Consider the following 22,350-nt stretch of genomic DNA (forward strand, 5'->3'; position numbering starts at 1 on the left):
GTAGTTTAAGCTAAAAATGAAACCACAACAGTATGAGAAAATGGCGACCTGAAAAAAATTTTAAATTGAAATTAGAAGTAATCTAAGGTATTTGGTAGATTTACCACACAGGAATAAACTCAACTGTTTTGGGAGAAATAAAGTATCATTGTATGTGTGTGGATAAAACAAACTACTACACGGATTTCTATCATAATACTAGTAAGATGAACTCACCATATTTGAAAATGATATGCTTCTTTGCAGCATTTTCGATTCTTTAGAAAACATCTTCAAAGTGGAATCTAATTTAATAATGAGAAATGGACAGATAAGAAAGATTTCCTAACCATTACAGATGCCAAAGAACAGCTGCTCTTCTTGTTCCTGGTGGCCAACAGTACACTTTATACTCCAAAGTATAATCTTACGGAAAACTGAATGTAAATAGAGCTAGATGACCTAAGGTCTTATCCAACATTAAGATTCTATGAGCAGTAACCCCATGACAAAAACATCAATTTAAAATTCCAGAGCTGGGCAAGGTGGCTCACACCTGTAATCCCAGCACTTTGGGAGGCTGAGGTGAGAGGATCACTTGAGGCCAGGAGTTCGAGACCAACCTGGCCAAAATGGCGAAACCCCATATCTACTAAAAATACAAAAATTAGCCAGGCATGGTGGCACATGCCTGTAGTCCCGGCTACTTGGGAGGCTGAGGCAGAAGAATCGCTTGAACTCAGGAGGCAGAGGTTGCGGTGAGCCGAGATCGTGTCACTGCACTCCAACCTGGGTGACAGAGTGAGACTCTGTCTCAAAAAAAAAATAAAAAAATAAAAATAAAAAATAAAAAAATAAAATTCCAGCACAGACATGGTAGGTATACTGTTGACATTTCGGCATGATTCCAGGCAGAAATGTCATAGCTGGTACATGCAGAAAGTTACAGGAAGGAAAATAGCAATTTTAATAGTAACATTGAAATAGTAATTTTAATACTAAATAAGACAAAAAGATCTTGGCAATATGTTTTCTTAAAAAAAATTGCCCAATTACAGTGTGATACCTTGCACTGAACATTAGTTATAGAAGGGAACCACTGACTTTCTAAATAATAACAAAGTAGAAATTAAAAATCCAAGCACTTAATTTTCTTGTTTTTGAGACAGAGTATCAATCTGTTGCCCAGGCTGGAGTGCATTGGTGTGATCTTGGCTCACTGCAACTTCTGTCTCCTAGATTCAAGCAATTCTTGTGCCTCAGCCTCCCGAGTAGCTGGGATTTTTGGAGTGCTCACCATGCCTGGTTAATTTGTGTATTTTTAGTAGAGACTGGGTTTCACAATGTTGGCCAGGTTGGTCTCGAACTCCTGGGCTTCAAGTGATCCGCCCCCCTCAGCCTCCCAAAATGCTGGGATTACAGGTATGAGCAACTGTGCCCGGCCTCAAAACAACCTCTTAAACCAAGACTCACAAATTACAAGACCCTACTGCGCTTCGAACATCCTATATTTGAGATATGTAACAATCTATTTTCTAACTTACACAGCATGATGTCGGAATGATCTTTAAATAATTTCTTCTGCACAGAATAACTTACTAATTCAACCCAATTTTTGCAACCCCAACACACAGAATTCCTGACAATTTATAAACATGAGCCTCAATAAGACACTCTTCAGCATTAATTTGAAACCGAAAATGGAAGAATGAACACAGTATCACTTGAACTTTTCCCTGAGCAGTGTAATTAGATCTGATAGTCTTCCCAACCTTGCTTTTGATTAGGCAATTCTGAGCATTCACCACAAAATCTATTTAAGATGATTAATTTGGGGCATCCTACGTTATATAAAGATGTTTTTCTCTCCTTGATGTCTAGTGGTTAGGATTTGGTGCTCTCACTGCAGCAGCCTGGGTTCATTTCTTGGTCAGGGAACCAAAAAAATGGAAAAAGAAAATAATAAAAGAAAGAAAAGATGTTTTTCTTGAAATCAAGGTCCCCTGTACTAGAGGTGAGATCATGTTAAAGACTGCAGTAAAAGCTAAGCTCATAAGTGGCGGGTTGTGTGCATGCCCACATACCTAAACATACTGTATACTAGAAGAAGATATGTAACTTTGCGGTGACCATCAGGATACATATAAATTAGCAATATGAATTATGAAAATCTAAATATGAGAAGAAACAAACAGAAAAAAACAAAAGCTTTTGACTTTATTTTTAAACTCTTGGCCAGGCCGCCTGTAATCCCAGCACGCTGGGAGGCCAAGGCAGGCAGATTACCTGAGGTCAGGAGTTCAAGACCAACCTGGCCAACACGGCAAAACCCCATCTCTACAAATATACAAAAATTAGCCAGGCACGATGGTGGGTGCCTGTGATCCCAGCTACTCGGGAGGCTGAGGGGGGAGAATCGCTTGAACCCAGGAGGTAGAGGTTGCAGTGAGCCAAGATCACGCCATTGCCCTTCAGCCTGGGCGACGGAGTGAGACTCTGTCTCAAAAAACAAAAACAAAAACAAAAACCTCTCTCTCCTTTATTGGGAAAATCCACAGAGAAGTGACATAATGCTTAATAAGCCTCAGAGGTTTGAAGCCACAATGCTCATAAAATTCATGGTTCACAAGGTCATACAAGTATACTGAGCTGAAGGATTTAACAAACCATCCCAGACAAATCCTGCTAAGAACTCAGGTTTTGCTTAAAGATAAAGCATTTTGTCTGAAGCTATAATGTTGGCAAACTCCACAGGTAGAAATCCTGGCAAAACACAGATTGCTTCCTTCTATCAGAGAAGTGCCTCGGTGACCCTGGCGTGGCCCAGTTTGGGAACTGCACGGGAACTTCCGTTTGGTCTACTGTGTAGAATCACTTCTGTGCTTTGTGGAAAATTTTTTTTATATACAATCCAAGACAGTTTTTGAAAAAGAACAGAATGAAATGCTACAGATCATGAACCATGATAACAGAATCTGAGAGTAGTAATTCTGATTTTCCTGGAAGTGTTTGGTTGGATAGCACCTTGTCTTAATGAATGAAAAATATAATTTCCTATGATAAAGACTAAAGAACGAGTAGCCTTATTTTAAAAAGTTACAAACTTTGTCAGAACGAGTTGTTTTCTCACGGAAGCAGGAATAAAGATACGACCCTTTCACCTCTGCATCTTCCAGAGTGCCAACACAGTGCTCTCAAGATGATACGGTCAAGACACACTTTAATAAATAATATATAACGCAGACTACCAGGGAGAGAACAATGGTGTATATAGTAAGGGATGCTTTCTGCTATATAGCTACAATAAGTCATATCAATGACACACTGCAAGGGTTTTTATAATTTTCATAATGTATAAGCATATTCAATAATATATTAATGTGATTTTGAGCTAAATCAAATATTCTGAAGAAATACACACTGAATGACAGAACTGAAAACCGTAACAGCAAATCTGCATCTCCGCGTGCTGACAGGCACACGCCGATTTCTGATACAGCACTCGTGACTCACAGCCAACCCCAACAAATGGACAGGGCACCCTCTTATGGCAGGCGGGAAGGACCTGACCCAGCAAGGGTGTGGAAAGGAGGCTGTTTCTGTCCTTTACCCTCAGCTCTGGGAAACCTCATCAGCAACAGAAAGATGTTTCATTATTATTTTTGGCAAATTACGATGAAACTCTATGCAATGTACCACAAAGGAACTGCTCTAAGTTTACGTGGAGGCAGCACATGCAAGTACAGTCCTTGACCGCGAGCTACATAATAAAGAACTCAGACATTCTAGGATTCTGGTGAAGTCGCCTTTCAGGGAGAAACACTGACCTTGGGATGTTGTGAACACTGAAGATCCATTGCGAGAGACTGTGATTCCAGTAACTGCTCTGCTCAAAAACAAAGTTTCACAAATTACTACTCATCATGTGTTAGGACACCCGCTTTGTTTCACGTCCTTGAGTTAATTATACCAAGTTTCCTTAATGTTTTTCTTCACAGTATGCCTGCCAGATCTGTCCCAGCATAAGCCTGCCATTACCAAATCACCGCTTGGCAACTTCTCATGTTCTGGCAACACCTGTGACTAGAAAACATCCCCACTCTTTGCCTCCCTGTGTTCCACATGCAATGCTTCACATATTCCTGACAATTTCTGGCAATTGGAAAACTCTTCTCCTTCTATTCCCTCTCGTTTGACCATCACCAAAGGGACAAATTCTTCTTCATAGTCACTTCATTTGCTCATTACTGAAGCTAATTTACTCAGTGACTATTCAATGATAAGAAAATTGGTTCCAGCCTGTCCTCTTAAAGGATCATTCAGTCTTCACTATCTTGGATTACAAGGTCCCTTCCTATGTGCCATTTAGAGAAGTTGAGAAAAGACAGCCATTGTCATCATGAATCAGCCAAAACTCCTTGTTTCTCTTCGGGAGGCTGGATTGTGACATGAAGCCATCCATCTAATGCAGAGCAGCATACCCAGCTCCACCCGTGACCAATATACCGGAGGGGCTGTCTACGGTCATGCAGCAAGGTAGGGCCTAGTCTCTGGACCTGGGTTTCCTCTCTGTAGCAGGATGAACAGGCTAGGTCAGTGGTTCTCAAGCCTTTCTACCAGAGAACATGAAGGTCTTAATGACAGAGGGCAGAGAACACACATGTCATCTCTGGGTCCAACAGCAAGCCCAATTTCTTAGAAGTATAATTATTGTTATAATTATTGTTTTTAAAATTCGTGTGAACTTTGCAATGTTCTCTCTCTGAGAGAGCTAATTATTTTTAAAAGGAGGCTTTTCGCCTACATTATGTGTAAATTCAACACTTGTGGGGTATATATCACACTTCTCCCATCACAGATGCAAGGAGCTGTGTACCCCAATTTGAGAGGCACAAAACTGGCTGCTCTCTGCAGATGTACTGTGAAGTGACAGACTGCAGAAATGACAGCATGGTAGCCACCACAAATCATTTCGTGCCAAACTTTCCTACTACATCCACCTCAGGTGGAGATCGCTATAGACATTTGGGGGAGATTTTTCAAAATCAAGACAACATTGAAAGGGAATGTTCCCTCTGACTCAGCTTAAAACAGTTTAAGCCCATGCCAAGACCCTAACTTTCGCCAGGACCATCAGCTGCTGAGAAGAAGCAGAGATATTCTTACTCTTTGTGGATTTTATAGTGCTCGTGTAACTGCAGTTTGGTGATGTTATTCCAGGCCAGCGTTTTGCTTTCTTCGGTCAGGTCTTCAAAAGACTCTTCACCTGGAGAGACTACATTACATTTTCGCTAAGTCAACCAAGTTACCAACAGACAACAGCATCAGATTCACAACATTTTCTATTAAAATCAAACAACTAAGAAACGAAACACCCTGTCCCAATATGACTGCTTTGAAATGTACCTGTTAGATGGTTCCATGTTAGTCAAGGGAAAAAACTGTATAAAGAACGATAAAAAGTATCCTTGAATAACACTAGAGTCTTTTTATACTTTTATCAATGTTTGCAAAGCTTTCACTTGGCCTCTAACTTATGAATTTGGGGAAATACAAGACTGAGTCATCATTTCCTTGTCAACATTCTTTCAAAAACCTGACAGTTGCCTAAGAATGCTACAGTTTTGTTTTGGTTTGGGGTGGGGAAAGCAGAGATGAAATCAATTACTGCAAGAGCTTCTGGCAGGAGTAATCCTTTTACTTCTGCTTTAAGAAGGGCTGAAACAATTACCCTCTTAAAACTATCACATGACAGTGGTTATGGCCTGGTGACTAAGCAGAGCGCAGTTTGAAACAGCATCACAAGATAATCCTGTGATCTTTATTATTTAACCCTCTAGAGTATTCTCTCTTAAAGAAGCTACCCCTGGATCATGTAACTCCAGGAAGCTATTTCTCCATGCTTGAGAGAATGCTCAGCTATGTATGCCTAAAATGTCTGGATGTGCTTGGAACAGACAGGAGGATTGGAGATAAAAAGTGATTTTGCTCCCAAGGTTCCACAGTGTCAACCTGCTTCTGGAAGCCTGTAGGTCTGAAGTTGTCTTATGTAAAATCTAAAACCTGGGTAACTGGAGAAAGGTGAGCATTCTTTCCTACCTTTCCAAATATTAGATGTGAGAACTGGGTCAAGTTCAATTTAGTGCCTAGCACATGCCCATTACAGAACAGACACATTGTAAAGGTTTGTCAGTGTTAAATAAGTGAAATCCAATGAAGAAGAGACAACACTTTGAATTCAAGATCTGTATGTGGGTGTAGAAGAGCATAATTAGGGCCAGAGAAAGTCTTTTCTGGAAGACAGCAGGGCTGACAGTGACTGGGAAGGCAGACTGGACAGCCAGGACTGTAAGAATGAAAAGGTGAATAGTTAAGGATCAAACACCAGCTTCAAAACCACAGAAGAGAAAGAGAACCACATCAAAACATACACGGCCAAGTTTCACTCATATTCAATTGCCAGAAAATAAAAGCGATTTGATTTCCCTTACAGTCTATAGCTGAAAACAAACATCATCAGCAAAAACAGGTTATTTGTTTTCAGGAGAACTGCAGTAAGGCAGGAGAACACAATCATCTCTAAGTAGCACAACAGTATATGTCTTGTCTCCTCTTCAGAAACATCATCCTCACAGAAGAGCAACAAAAGGTGCTCACGTTTATTCTCTTTACAAAATTTACCTGGGGAATCTGCCATAGAAGCATTATAACTGGAGGTCTGGGACAAACTTTTAAACTTTGGGGTGATCCTTCGAGGATGTGGTGTCACAAATAGTTGTTTTGGTGTTTGCCCAAATTCCAAGATTTGCGTAAGCATGGCTACCTTCTCATCAGGATCCTGGATGCTTTGGGACAGAACACAAAGAATGTAGTGAACCACTAGGTTCGAGTTCCTTGAAAGCACGCATTTCAAATAGTACTGATCAATAGGAGGGATCAACCCTCAAATAATGACAGCAACTATGTGCCAGGGTTGCCTAAACCTCATTACAGACATTCAGAGTATTTTCTGATGCTCAATAACACAACAGTGAAAGCAAGATAGAATGCATTTTACAATTTCCATACCTCAACATTCAAATAAATATATTAATAATTTAGATAAAGACATATCTTATAACTCAAGTAGAAACTCCTTATTGACATACAAGTACCTGTTCAAGTCTACACCTCCTTCATAGGTCAGGGGATGAAATACTGAAAGAGACATACAAAACACTATTGAAAGATGTGCTATTTCAATGTAATATACACTGTTTAGAACTTAAACAATGCAACAACTTAAAACTCATGTTCAAAGAAGTTGCTATTCACTTTGCAAAACAGACTAATATCCAATTGCAGTAAATACCAACTTGAATATTATCTTCAGATGAACAAAAATCTAGTTGTCAGGTAGGGGACCTGTCATCTCAGTCAGCATTATTTTCTCCTGAGAAGAAGCATGACTTATAGAATTAATAAGACTGAATTTCCATGTAAAAAATTGGGTCTGAATTTCCAGCTACAGCTCCTTGTTATGAACATGGGAGATATGGATTATATGTTAGTTCATTTATTAAAAGAAGAAAACACACACGAGAAATGTGGAATACAACAAGCATTGAAACTGAAGAGAAGGTACACTGCTGCTGTTTTCTTTCTGTTAAATTAAAAAAAAACTCTGGCAACTACTTGGGAGGCTGAGGCAGGAGGACTGCTTGAACCCAGGAGCCAGAGGTTGCAGTGAGCCAAGACTGCACCACTGCACTCCAGTCTGGGTGAGAGAGCAAGACTCTGTCTCAAAAAAAGAAAAAAAAGAAAAAAAGGAAAAGAAACTTTGGGTCTTCCATAGGAATTGAGGCCACTGTTCTATCTTACTGTAATAGAGTTTTAATTGAAATTATTGAATGGGATGGAGAGTATATGCTAAAATTAGAAGACTTTATAAAAAGAACTCTTGGGGCCAGGATAAGGTTGGTGATATTTGGGAAAAAGTCCTCCCTCCTCATCAGTTACTCAGTATCTAATCCAGGGGCTGGGTGCAGTGGCTCATGCCTGTAATCCCAGCACTTTGGGAGGCCGAGGTGGGCGGATCATCTGAGGTCAGGAGTTCGAGATCAACCTGGCCAACATGGTGAAACCCCGTCTCGACTAAAAACAAAGTACAAAAAAATTAGCTGGGCATGGTGGCACATGCCTGTAATCCCAGCTACTTGGGAGGCTGAGGCAGGAGAATCGCTTGAACCAGGGAGTCGGAGGTTGCAGTGAGCCAAGATTGTGTCACTGCACTCTAGCCTGGTGACAGAGCAAGACTCCATCTCAAAAAGAAAACAAACAAAAAAAAAATCTGATCCAGGGTCGCGGAGCCAGTGGATACTGTGCTCTAACAGAACATGCTTCCACTGAAGAAATAAGACTAATTGCTTTGGCCTCATTTTTTTTTTTGGTATTGTTTGCTTTCATTTTCCAATGAAAATGAATAATGCTAAATATTCACCCAATGCTAAATAAAATGTCAATGAATATTACATACCATTATGGGCCCCAACTGCACCACTCCCTTTTTGTTTGTAGCCAAATATTAGATCAATCCACTCGTGAAGGTGTTCAGACACATAATTGCTTTCCAATGCATCTTTGCTCTTCTGGAGAAAGTCCTCGGGACCTATTAGATTAGACGCAATCGAAAAATCATGGAGTCTTCATTTTTTCCCCTCCCATTTCTCTTGTCTATCTATATGTATATAAAGTTTCTAGGACAGGCAAGAGGTCCACATATCTTAATGCAGTTTTTTTTTTTCTATCATATGAAATGTAAGTTTTTTGGGAAAAAAGTGGCAAGAATCATTTTCACATTAAAGTCTCTCAAATACATATTAATGTTTTTACATCATAGAATGCTTCTGATATGGAATAGGACTCATATCTCCTCATTTAGATGGAGAATTACATTGTGATTTTTAAAAATCTAAGCAATAAAATAATTACTGAAATTTCACTACCTGGTAAAGAGTATCTATAATACAACACCTCCAAGGGGGGACTCACTGGAGGCCCAAGGGGGAAGCTCCACATCGTCAACCATCTGTCCTCCTTGTCTCTTTCCCAAATCCAACTTCAGGCTATTGACTAGAAAGCTCACATCATCACCATAGAATTCTGGAATTAACTAAAAGTTTCAGAGGGAAAAAAAAAAAGAACAAACATGTTGTAAAGCAGTTAGAAACCCCAAGTCCAGTTACTCATCAGCTTTATTAACTGCTTACCTCTTTAAAATCCGTTGCACCATCCAGACAGTTTTTCCAAGTTTCTGCAATACTACATTTAAAAAAAAAAAAATTCACCTATTTTCAACTATGCAAATAGCAATAGCAGTATTTCCTATGCCCCTGGGGGTTGTTCTACACTTTACTTGTATTAACTTCTGTTTGTCAATCACACATAGTTCTAACCATCCCTCTGAGTGTCCCACTTTAACAGAAGGGAACACTGGGGCCCACAGAGTTTTATGTAACTTCTCTAGGGTCACACAGCAGGAGTGGGCATGGAGTCCGAGTCCACACCATTAGTATACACATTGCCTCATCCAAGGGCCAAATAGAGGAGGGTGCCTACACACTGAAAGATTAGCACCACTGGTCGGGCGCAGTGGCTCACACCTGTTATCTCAGTACTTTGGGAGGCCAAGGTGGGTGGATCACGAGGTCAGGAAATCAAGACCATCCTGGCCAATTGGTGAAACCTCAACTCTACTAAAAATACAAAAATTAGCTGGGCATGGTGGCATGCGCCTGTAGTCCCAGCTACTCAGGAGACTGAAGCAGGAGAATCGCTTGAAACTGGGAGGCAGAGGTTGCAGTGAGCCAAGATCACGCCACTGCACTCCAGCCTGGGCGACAGAGCAAGATTCTGTCTCAAAAAAAAAAGAAAAAAAAAAAGATTAGCCTCACTATCTGAATGCTCACTGCAAAAGGAATTATTATTAAATATGTATAGAGTTCAAAAAAGATGAAAAGGACATACCAAAAAATTAACAACAATTATTATCTCATTGCGGTGGGATACCAAGTAAACTTATTTCCTTCTTCGTATTTTCTGATTTTTTTGGTAAGAAAATATTACTTTTATAATTTAAAAAGTAAAGCCATTTAAATACACACAAGGAGCTATATTCAATTAACAGCAAAATTATCAAGAATAATAAAGTGTGGGAAACAATCTAAATGCCCAACAATGGAGAAAAGAAGTTGAAATAAAACATCGCATGTGTTAGAATGTGATACAATAATTTTAAAAAAGAATCACTGTTTTGAAGAATATCTAATAATATGGGAAAAACTTTAAGATTTAATATTAGGTTACAAAAGGCAGGACAAAAAGCTGCACTTAAAATATGTTCTCACATTTACACACACATATCCATGTCTAGAAAAAGCCTGAGAGGAATAGATAGAACAATTATTGATTTTTTACATTTCTTTAAATTTTTTATCTAGTGCTTTGAAACAAGTATGTTGTATATATACAATCAGAAAGTGTTAGAAATGATAAGCAAGTCATTTGTATCAAACCTGTTGAACATTCTATCTGCATTATCAAACCTTCCATTCTGTAGGCACAGCATATACTCTGGTGCTAGAGGGGAAAAAAACAGAGATAAGTCAGATCACAGAACCATTGAAGAATACAGTAAAATAAAATTTAATTGGGGGGTAATGATAAAGAATCTTACCAATCCTAACAAGATAAAAAAGTACATAACCCGGGGAAGAGTAGTGACTCCCATACATGAACTTTGGTTCAGGCATTTCCTGGTAGCGTGTCTAGAATACAGAAAAAAAAAAAAAAATAGTGCTAAGTGTTGGCTATGAAATAATAACTGACAAGTAGTAAAAGCCTAAAAGAAATCATAACATAGATATACCATATTCCTTAATTTGTCTGTTAGATAAGAAAAGGAGAAGATAAGAGGGAAAGAGAATCTTTGGCTAAACAGCATTGCTGAGACAAGTATTTTGGTTTCCCTGGCTTAATGGTAACAAAATGTTGGCAGTAGATTAAATAGAACTGATTTTATATGTCTCTTATGCAATTTACCACAGAATGCCTTCATGAAAATAGTTCAGTGAACCTGTAAACAGGTCGCCCTCCTCCTTCCTAAACTGTAGACAAGAAATGCAAATGGTGAGCAGTTAATTCATGGTTAGGAGAAAAGTAAGAAAACACTATGTAGAGTCACTGGTGTAATCCCCTAAACCGTGGAGAAACGAATTTCCTTCCTTAAATAAAAACACAGGCCATGGCTTCTCATCTTGCATAGAAATGAAGAATCTCTAATTCCACATACCAGTAGCCTCTCCAGCCGTTCCTTATTTAGGGCCCCCACTGGCTTACTAAGATCCCGGAAGGTTCCTGGATTTGACAAATCTATAAACATAAATCAATAAATAACTTCAGCTTATACTTAGTACCATTAAACTCCTGAATTAATTCAAAAATACACATTTACTTCCACAAAAGTTTTTTTAAAAATTGAGAGCGATCTATGAGAGTTATATTTTTTTTAGTTATTTATATAGATGTAAAGAAAAGGTTACCAATTTTGAGTTTTAAGTTAGCCACAACCACTTAAGAGCAACATCTCTAATTTGACAATGCTCTGAACATTAATATTTTTAAAAAGTTTCTGAATAAGGAACATACATATATTCCAAGTAAAACAACAACAACAAAAAACAAATTTTAGAAGCCATTATTCTTCTATCAAGATTTACCTTCTACATTAGAATTCTAGTGAATATTATTCTGCAATATTAGCCTATTTGAGAACTAGTAAGCTAAATATTTTCAGAGAAATATATTCTCATATTTCTAGAAAATCTATTATTTCTTTCAAGTACAAAGTTTCAAGATAATGTGTCAAAAGGAACTAACTGTTCACAATATATAATTTTTAAATATTACAAAATAAAGTTACAATACAATTACATTTTTCTTAAAATAATCTGAGGTAGCAAGAGAAGAGTAGATATGCCCCAAAGGTAAAATGGTTATATCTCTGTAATATAATTATGGATGATTTTTATTTTCTTCTTTGATTATTTCAGGACTTTCCAAGTGTTCTATAATAAATAACCACAGTTTTTAATGTGATTTAAAAAAAAAATATGATAAGGTGAGTAGCAATTTTCAAAGTGAGAAGCAAATACTTCAAAACATGGTACTTATAGGTAATAATGATAACCCTGGATTAAAATTATGCCCGTTTTTTTCTCTGTGTGTCCTTCAAGAAGTATGGTGGAAAAAACATACATGAAACACTTATATAACACTCATATAGTACCTTGGAATGGAAATTGGCAGTCCTTAGCAATACAACTGAAATGTGTTGTAATTTGTTCACATGTCACATCACGATTATAAAATAGAATTTATTCTCTCCTTTAAAAACAATACAGACGACCACTTCCCCACTCAACTTGGCCAGAATTCCATGTGTAGCAGTTACCTAGTTCTGAGCTGGAATAATCGTGTATTATCCATGGAAACACAGGGTACTGGGAGAGGTCGTTGCAGCTGCGGTCGGCCAGGTTGTTGAGGTGAAGGAGGTACTGATAGTTGGAAAGGTGTCCACGCTGCCACTGCAGCATGTAGCTCTCAGCAGTGTGCTCCGCCACATGGTGCTCTGGGGGAAGAGGACCCACGAGGTCTGCCACTTAACTTCGCAAACTTAGTATGCAAAAGCTAGGGGCTTAACGTGTAGACCCTTCCTGTGCATTCTTGAAAAATACATTGTAAGAAAGAGAAAAGTAGGCTGCTGACTTGTTTTCATAAAGTATTTGTTCAGCTATGTATAAATAGTTCCAAGATCAAGGAGGGGAAATTATTAAATACACTGAGCTATTACCCTACCCTCCACAACATGATATAACCTAAACAAATACAAAAGTGTAGAGCAAATATATAAATTTACATGTTAATAGGCAATGTTTATACAGCAACAAAGAATCCCTCCAAATGTGCTATATCTCCATGCATTTAAAAACCCATGGTCATCTGGGAGCTTATTTCTTTTATTATTTACGAAATTAAAGCAATCATTTAGTTTTCTTTTAGGCCTGGAAGAGATGTACTACTGTTAACTTGTCAATGACTATATATTATTTATGCATGTGAAGAGTAAGGAAAAGAAAAGAAATTGTTAAAGAAGGAAATAGCCATTTGGCAGGAGGACCAATTCTCAAACTAAAAGAACCAGACCTGCCCCCGAAAACACCTCACGAAAAATGAGATCTTAGGTAAATGCAGCAATGAGAATTTCCCTTTTAGAGTGTAAAATGAATTAATTGTCCTACAAGCAGATTTTCCATTTTGTTCAGAAAATTCTTTTTTTTTTTTTTTTTTTTTTTTGAGACGGAGTCTTGCTCTGTAGCCCAGGCTGGAGTGCAGTGGCCGGATCTCAGCTCACTGCAAGCTCCGCCTCCCGGGTTTACGCCATTCTCCTGCCTCAGCCTCCCGAGTAGCTGGGACTACAGGCGCCCGCCACCTCGCCCGGCTAGTTTTTTGTATTTTTAGTAGAGACGGGGTTTCGCCGTGTTAGCCAGGATGGTCTCGATCTCCTGACCTCGTGATCCGCCCATCTCGGCCTCCCAAAGTGCTGGGATTACAGGCTTGAGCCACCGCGCCCGGCCTAGAAAATTCTTCTTTCAAGCTTTCCTGATGCATTAAGCATCTTAACTCTTAATATTTATTCTCATTTACTTTTACCAAGTCTCTTCTCTAATCAGCTACTAGGAAAGGTTTCAAAAATCAAAACACACTTCCCCCTCATTTTCTACTTTTGAAACCTCTCAGCAATCTTAGGAATAAACTCAGTGAGAACTGACAGCTTCTTAGAAGATGGATATTTTAGATCATGGCAAAGTTTTTGGCTTGAGATTTTAGGACTCACCATGAAAGTTGAGCTTTTTATTGTAATCTTGTTATAGTTAAAAAAAAAAAAATTTAAAAACTTAGATCACGAGACAGAAGATTAAACTTGCATCAAAGCTATACTTATACATAAAGTTACCTTGATGTACAAAAAAAATTAAAAATTAGCTGGGCCTGGTGACGTGTGCCTGTAGTCCCAGCTACTCGAGAGGCTGAAGTGAGAGGATTCCTTGAGCCTGGGAGGTCAAAGCTTAATGTATGAACAAAATACTAGCGATATATAAACCTACTTTAAAATAAAATATGTTCCCTACTGAAAGTCAACTATTCCTCCTTGAAGGAAAATCTCATTTCTAAGGGAAGATATACTTTACTACAAACTTCATAAATGGTTTTGTGGTACACTAAAATAACAAACATATTAAGATGATATTAATAAAATCCCATTATCCTTTTTTTTTTTTTTTTTTTTGACAGGGTCTCACTGTCACCCAGGCTGAATTACAGGGGTGTGATCACTGTTCACTGCAGCTTTGACCTCCCAGGCTCAAGGAATCCTCCCACTTCAGCCTCTCGAGTAGCTGGGACTACAGGCACACGTCACCAGGCCCAGCTAATTTTTAATTTTTTTTGTAGAGATAAGGTCAAGCCATGTTGCCCAGGCTGTCTCGAACTCCTGGGCTCAAGAGATTCTCCCTCCTCAGCCTCCAAAGTGCTGGGATTACAGTCATGAGCCACCATGCCTAGCCCCAAAATCCATTTTTAAAGATAATTCCATTCCAGTTATCTAGCAACTTTGTAAAGTAGAATAATTTAATTTAGCCTTGCAATGTAATAAAAAAACTTTGGGCTTGAACATCATAATGTAAGTATTTTCTCTGGCAAAGGTAGGAAAAATCACATTTTTCATGAAAAACTGAGGAAATACCATTAATTAAAAGCAAATTCCACTCCAAAGTCAGCATATTAAGCATAGAAGGTTCACATGTTCCTTTTGCAGTCTTTCAGCTTTGTGGTTCTGACCACAATCAATGATCACAAATGTATGAATAACTCACTGCCTCACAGTCCAAAACTGAGTCTTGGTTCTCATAAACTAATATAAGACCTGATTGAACATAAAAATATTTGAGTGGATTCTTCAAAATCCATTCAATGTGGAGGACGTTAGAATATAAGAGTATTTAAATATATTTATCTAGAGTTTTTAAAACATACATTCAGAATGAACTATTACCAAAGTGAATTTATATTTCCCAGAATTTTAAAAACATTACTTTGGCAATTATAGTTACTGATGAGAAGAAATTAGAACCACAAACAGACGATTCTAGAAATAGCATTCTTCTTCTCTTATTTCCTATCCCAGATCCTTAGGAGTTGAACTACCTTCTTATGAACAGAAACCCTGTCTCTACTAAAAATACAAAAAAAATTAGCCTGGCGTGGGGGCAGGCACCTGTAGTCCCAGCTACTCGGGAGGCTGAGGCACGAGATCACTTGAACCCAGGAGACAAAGTTTGCTGTGAGCCGAGATCGCACCATTGCACTCCAGCCTGGGTGACAGAGCGAGACTCGGTCTCAAAAAAAAAAAAAAGAAACAATGAAGGGTGAGTGCCAAACCTAGGTATGTGGCAATGTAAAAATAGAGATCATCTCTATCTTGAGGTTCATAGAACTTTAGGTAGATGTCGGAACACAGATCGTCTTCTGTGCAAAATACTTCCAAGCCCTATAAATTCAAAAAGAAAAGAATAAAATAAATAGCATTGTATTCCTCTTGCAATCCCAATATAAGTATATAATTACAAAAACTTTCAGTTAAACATTTGTGTTTATTTTTATATCTTATATTCCTATTTTCAATCTATAAATTTAACTCAGTGACATATATACACATATATGGTTGCGTGTATATATATGTTGTGTTTATAAATGTTCTGAGAATAAGATAGTATCTCAGCTAAACTTTGTAAATCACCTTGGGTGTTGAATATTTTCATTAATAATAGCTTTTGTGAACTTATTATTTTGAAATTCAAAAATCGCCGATCCATGTCTTCACATCTCTTCTTCAAACATAAATGTTTAGTTTTCTTTCGTAAGTTAAATAACATATATATATTTTTGAGACCAGGTCCTGCTCTGCTGCCCAGGCTGGAGCGCAATGGTGTGATCATGGCTCATTGCAGCCTCAAACTCCCTGGCTCAACTGATACTCCCACCTCAGCCTCTTGAGTAGCTAGGCTACAGGTGCACCATGCCCAGCTAAGAAATAAAAATTATGCATACCTAACAAATTGATAATTGAATAACCCATTCAATTAATACATTATTATTATCTTACAAAAACCTATGAGCTTTGTGACAATAGTATTGGTAAGGCTGAGCTAGCAAAGGAACAGACAAAGCCAGGATGAAAGCCCAGAGTTGCCCTTGGTTCAAATACAGGCTTTCACCATGTACTCGCTGGGAGCTTAGGAAGTTAACCCCTGGAGTCTCAAACTATCTACTTCATAAGACTTAACAATGGCAAATAAATGAAACATTATACATAAATTGCCTAGTACACAGAAAGCACTTAATCAATGTTAATTTCTTTTCTTTTTCTGACTGCAGCTCTATACCCAAAGGAGGCGATTTTTAATAGTAATAGTATCTGTTTCCCTGATCCACTATTAGTGCTGGAAATGGAGGAATGGCCTTTTAAGTAAAACAGGCAGCAAAACAGTAGAATTTCACAAATTAAAAGCACAAAAATAAGAGTTAAAATTTCACAATGCTTTTGTAATGTCACCAAGTTACTGGTTAACCTTCAAAGGAGAAAAAATGAATTTCTATTGGTGTCAAATTAAAACACCTTGGAATCATACCTTCTGTAGGGATTGGTTACTAAAGTAAGACATGTGTCAGAAACACCTAAGTATAGAAATACACGTATTCAGGGAATGGTGGAAAGAACTGCCTATATGATTTAAACGGTTATTTTGTCCATTTCTCTCTCTCAGCAAGCCCAAAGGCTGAATTAATGTAAGTTAATTGTGAATATACTAGTTCCACTAAAGAAGTAATTTTGTAATAACTTCCAAATTTTGCTTTGAGACCTAGCTGCTATGAATACTGGAGGCAAGTACAGCACAGGGCTGGTTTTACACAGACCATTCTAGCCTGAGCCCAGAAACTGAGAATGCTGGAGTGAGAAACTCAAGGGCACTCCAGCCCTCTTGCTCTTGGAGCCAAAAATATTTCATAATAGAACCTCTTCTCTCCATGAAGGACTTATTCCTTTATGAATTTCTAGCTTCTCCAAAAGAAAGAACAGCGAAATCAGAGTCTAAGTTCTTACAAGGCAATGTACTTGTACTTTCAGACATCCCATAGGTGTTTACTGTCAATAAACTGCTTGCTAAACTGAAGGTGTGGCAATCATCCCCCAGCACAGCCTCCCAAGGACTCACCAGAGGCATGAGGCCGTGCCTCCTTTTGTAGATGCGCCGGACATCTTGGAGTGTTATTTGGACCACAGGTTTCTTTAAAAATAGAAAGACAATCTCAAACATTATTGTTCTGACACAATTAGAAGTTGTTCCATAGTATCAGAAAGGGGGAAAAAAATTAACAAATCTTGCCTTCCTAATGAACCACTGGAAAAGGAAATCTTGGAACAAGGTGATACCTGGTTTCCCATTCTGCTCTGTCATCTTTCACTAGCTTTATGACCTTGGGCAAGTCTTCCTCCCTGCCACGTGGCACCCATCAGATGAGAATGCAATCAACTATCTCTCAGGGATCTTTCAGGTTAGTTTGGGCGGGGTGATATCTTTCAGGTTAGATTGTGGGATGATAAGAAATATAAAGAACTGGCATAAATAACCTCTCAGGAATCTTGCTATCTTTTTTTGACAAATGGTTTGCTTAGCACTGACACACATCTTTTTTAAAGAATCCTGTCTTTTATCTCACTAAAAATTACAGTGTATTAAGGCTCACAAATTACTAAAGTATAAAGCAAGGCCTCTAAATTTTTTCTTTGTTAATGAAGAAGAAAATTGTCTTGCTTTTCTATAATTTTAAAACACTAGCAAGAGAGAAAGGAGGTTTAATAAGGCAGAGATTGGCTAATGGCTATGCTTCCGTGGTCCTCCTCCCAAGTGGGAGGGATGATGGGTGCACAGAAGTCAGTCTGTCCAATAGTGGAAACTGCCCTGGAGGCCCAGAGTCAAGTCTTGTAAATGACTGGTCAAGGATCGTGGCCAGTATTGGGAAGGGGTAAAGGCCCATATCATGGATTGTGAAGCCAGGGTACACAGACATTTTTTTTTCAAAATTTCTGACCCAAGCAATAGTAGCAGCCAAGCCAATTTATTACACTCCCAGAGAATGCTGTGCCAGCAGCATGCAGTGTCTACTGGAGAACTAGGAAAGTGAGCCCCACCACCTAGTGGACAGAATTGCTATAGCATAAACTTTCACTCAGGAGAGTTTGAGATGCTTTAGTGCCCTGTAATGACCAGCCTGGACAACCTCCAAGGTGGAACTTTCTCTGGCAGAAAACACTCCTGATTCTTGGGCCCTGCCAAATGGCCCCACTACCCAGCACTACCAGGGTGTGTTAGGATTTCTGTTCTTTTAATGGATTGTGCTAAAAAGTGGCCAGATCTAGATAAGCAACAAATCTTTACAAGTTTCCACATGGAAATAAATCTAAGTTCATCTTTACTTTCTGGCCTTGTAAGTCTGGTGTCATTGTGAAAGAGAAGATTGTTTCCAACACCCTAGCAGGAGCCCACAACTGTCAGACGGCCGGATCTCCACACACACCTCTGCACTAGCCGGGAGGACCTCCTCACAGTGCTCCGTCAGGAAAAATTCAGATCTACTGAGGTTGTTCATCATTAAGTAGAAGCAAGAAATACCAACATCTGTGTTCATATAAGCAAATATATTTCAAAATCCATTTCTTATTAACCATAGCACATTTCACTGGTCTCTCAGAAATGCCTCCTTGAAGAAAGGTCTAAATCTCTAGCGATCTTTTACTAAAATCGGGAGGAGCAGGGTTTCTCTTCACCACCCTGAGAGCAAGTGCCCCTGACATGACTGAAAACAGATCAGAGGAACTCAAACTTCGGAGACTCCACACCACAACTACACACAGTGTTTGTAAAATACACAGATGCTGCTTGTGAAGGGGGTGGGCGGGGACGTGACTTTTGATTCTCATCAAAAAGTGAGGTCACAGGCATTGTGAGGCCATGGTCTGGAAACAGCTTAAATATGGGCAGCTCCCCACCTGACCCTGAGGTACACGCACCGGGTAGCCGTTGAGAGGCTGAAAATAGAGGTTTGTGTCCGTGATGCACACGTGTCCAGGATTAGTCACCAGAGGCGTCACCATTTCTGCTTTGCATTCCATGTGCAGCTTTTCAGAAATGTTTTGGAACCTGAAAATATGTTTTTCAGCAAAAGTAAGAAAAATCAGAAATTTATCTACTTTCTAGGTTTATCTAAGGGAGCTACAGTGTGACTTTGTATGACATTTGTCTAAACACTACATTTAATACAAGAAAAATGGTAATATAAATTGATTGCTTAGATAAAACTGACACGTTAGAAATGGCACGATAAAAACTCGTTTTTCAAAGAAATAGGTGAGATTATGTACCACAGAAGCCATGAGAGACAAATACCAAATAACCTTAACTAAACTCATTCCCCCTAAAATAAACAGGTCTTAAAACTATTCTTACATTTAAATTATTTCCTATTTTTCTGTCATTATTTTTATTGTCCTATAAACCATTTTGACACAAGTGGCATTTATTTCACACTATACTTTATAAGGCTGTGACTACATAATTATAATTACTTGAATTATAATACATTCGAGTAATTGTATATTCCTTTGTATATTCTTGAGTATATCCCTTTGTGGATTTACTGTAGAAAAGCAATGAAAAATGATTTCTCCACTACCCACTCCTAAAATATTTAATCAACAAAGTCTCTTCTCATTCTACTTTACTGATTTAAGAAAAAATAAAGGGAAAACAATCAAATTATCAACATTTTAAGGCAATTACTGAAATAACTGGGTTAAAAATAAATCTCTTTATAAGTGACAGGACAAAAAGATACAGGGGAAGACCTTCACTTCAAGTTAGGATGGGGAAGGTATAAGAGACTATTGAAGCTTTCACCCTAACTACCAAAATGAGCTGGATATACTGAAAAATCTTCATAGCTTTTTAAAACCCACTGGGATGTTGAGGATGCAAAGAAACCTAAACGAACATGATTGCAAAAAGGAAAGAAGAGACCACCAGGTGAGTGGCAGGAGGAGGAGCAACCTATGATAGAAGTGAGTAAGGGCTGCAGAATGAAGAGAGATCTTCAGGAAAACGGAAAGCCAGAGTTGAGACTGGAGAGCGAAGAAAGCTCCCCAGAGATCCAAAAATGCTGTCGACTTTGGTGCAAAACAAAGGAAATCTCCCACAGTCCAGAAACCTGATGGCTCAGTTGTAAAGCACAAATATATCTCCAGAATCCTTCAAGTGCTGAGATCCCAAGTCCTGTGGAAGAGAAGGTCTTTATCACTCCCTCAATGGAGCTGTAGGCAGTGTTGTCTTAAATTTAACCACAGGTGCAACAGTCTTAATGCAGCTCAGTGACATATTTGATTGACAGAGCCTCCCTATACAAGTAGCCTGACAGAAGAGGTGGCATGACCACTTCTGGAAATACATATTATTTAGTTCAGTCTCAACATTTCCTTTTTAACAGAACTCAATAAAAAAATTACAATATAATAAAATTATAATACATAACAAAGAAGCAAGAAAATATGACTCATGCGCAAGAGAGAAAAGACTCTATAGAAGATGTGCCAGACATTGGATCAATCAGAGGAAGACTTTAAGATAACTATAGTAAATACGATAAAGGGTCAAGAACAGTCCAGGCATGTTGGCTCACACTTGCAATCCCAGCACTTTGAGAGGCCAAAGCAAGAGGATCACTTAAGCGTAAGAGTTTGAGACCAGCTGGGTAACATACTGAGATACCATCTCTACAAAAAATAAAAAATTAGCCAGGCATGGTGGCGTGTGCCTATGGTCTCAGTTACTCAGGAGGCTGAGGATCACTTGAGACCAGAGGACAAGGGTGCACTCGGCCATGATTATGTCACTGCACTCCAGCCTGGGTGACAGAGTGAGACCCTCTCTGAAAAAAAAGAGAAAAGGGTCAATAAGAACAAAAGACGGACAACACATGTGAAAAGACAGAGTTTCAGCAGAGAAATAGAAACTATGAAACAGAACCAAATGGGAATATAGGAATAAAGATATTGATATCACAAAGAATTAATTAAACAATCTTAACAACAGACTGGATGCAGTGGAGGGAAGGTCCAGTAAGGCTGAAAACAGGTCAATAAAAAGTGTCCTAACTAAAACAAAACCAAAGGAGAAAAAAGAATGAAAAAAATATATAAGAGCATGTATCTGAGACCTGAAGGAATATATCAAACATACTAACTTAAGTATAACTGACTATAGAATAAAAGACAGAAAATAGGACAGAGGAAATGGAGAAGAGAATGGCTGAGAACTGATGAAAAATATCAGTTCATAGATGCATGTTACTCTGAAACTCTATGTGACATAATAAAAAAATATATCATTTGGTCTCTGCTCCCAATTCATGGCACAGAGCTCCTGAAACTTCTGTAATTTCCCAAGTGACAGAGGTGTTAGGTCCATCTTTTGTTCTAATATTTGGTCTTTGGTCCTGATTCCTGACATAGACCTCCTAAGCCCTCGGAATTTCCTGAGTTATAGAAGCGTCTTTTGCTCTAATGAGGCAACTGTGTATGGAATCCTGGATGGGTGCTGGCCACCAGAAGGACCAAGCCCTGATGAGAGGCTTAGAGCTTTCGGCCACACTCCCCCTTTTCAGGGTAAGGGAGAGAGGCTGGAGACTGAGTTAATATTTGACTATGCCTATGTGACGAAGCCTCCATAAATGCCCCTGGGAGAACTTCTGGGTTGCTGAAGACATCTATGTGCCAGGAGGGTGATATACCCTCACTCCACAGGGACACAAGCTCCTGCACTCAGGACCCTTCCTTCCAGATATCACCCTATGCATCATCCAGCTGTTCATCTGTACCCTTTATCATGTCCTTTATTATCATAATAAACTAGTAAACATAAGTAAATATTTCTGAGTTCTGCGAGCCATTCTAGTGATCAAACCTACGGAATGTGTTGTGGGAATCTCTGATTTACAGCTGGTTGGTCAGAACACAGGTGACAACTTGGATTTGTGATTGGCATCGGAGGTGAGTGGGGGCAGCCTTGTTGCACTAAGCTCTTAACCCCTGGGGTCTGTGCTAACTCCAGACAGACAATGTCTGAATTGAATTGTAGAATACCCAGCTGGTGTCAGAGAACT

At 38.7% G+C, this 22,350-nt stretch overlaps 1 protein-coding gene across 6 annotated transcripts in view; it reads right to left on the minus strand.

The window, feature by feature from the left end:
• Nucleotides 1-22,350, minus strand: part of NSMAF (neutral sphingomyelinase activation associated factor) — a 76,203-nt gene that overhangs the window by 6,985 nt on the left and 46,868 nt on the right. For 4 of the 6 annotated variants that reach the window (XM_028852689.2, XM_028852687.2, XM_015145397.3 and 1 more), the window contains 15 exons: nt 19,208-19,337; nt 17,352-17,423; nt 15,517-15,625; nt 12,470-12,646; nt 11,309-11,388; nt 10,694-10,784; nt 10,533-10,596; nt 9,228-9,279; nt 9,010-9,130; nt 8,495-8,626; nt 7,134-7,176; nt 6,661-6,824; nt 5,146-5,254; nt 3,807-3,865; nt 217-284 (listed from right to left, as the gene is read on the minus strand). In XM_028852689.2, the coding sequence (XP_028708522.2) occupies nt 217-284; nt 3,807-3,865; nt 5,146-5,254; nt 6,661-6,824; nt 7,134-7,176; nt 8,495-8,626; nt 9,010-9,130; nt 9,228-9,279; nt 10,533-10,596; nt 10,694-10,784; nt 11,309-11,388; nt 12,470-12,646; nt 15,517-15,625; nt 17,352-17,423; nt 19,208-19,337 (1,471 nt within the window). The remainder of the gene's footprint in view (nt 1-216; nt 285-3,806; nt 3,866-5,145; nt 5,255-6,660; nt 6,825-7,133; nt 7,177-8,494; nt 8,627-9,009; nt 9,131-9,227; nt 9,280-10,532; nt 10,597-10,693; nt 10,785-11,308; nt 11,389-12,469; nt 12,647-15,516; nt 15,626-17,351; nt 17,424-19,207; nt 19,338-22,350) is intronic. The other 2 variants (XM_077943645.1, XM_077943646.1) reach the window with 1 other exon arrangement.

This window comes from Macaca mulatta, chromosome 8 (genome assembly GCF_049350105.2).
Source record: "Macaca mulatta isolate MMU2019108-1 chromosome 8, T2T-MMU8v2.0, whole genome shotgun sequence".
NCBI classification, from domain to species: domain Eukaryota; kingdom Metazoa; phylum Chordata; class Mammalia; order Primates; family Cercopithecidae; genus Macaca; species Macaca mulatta.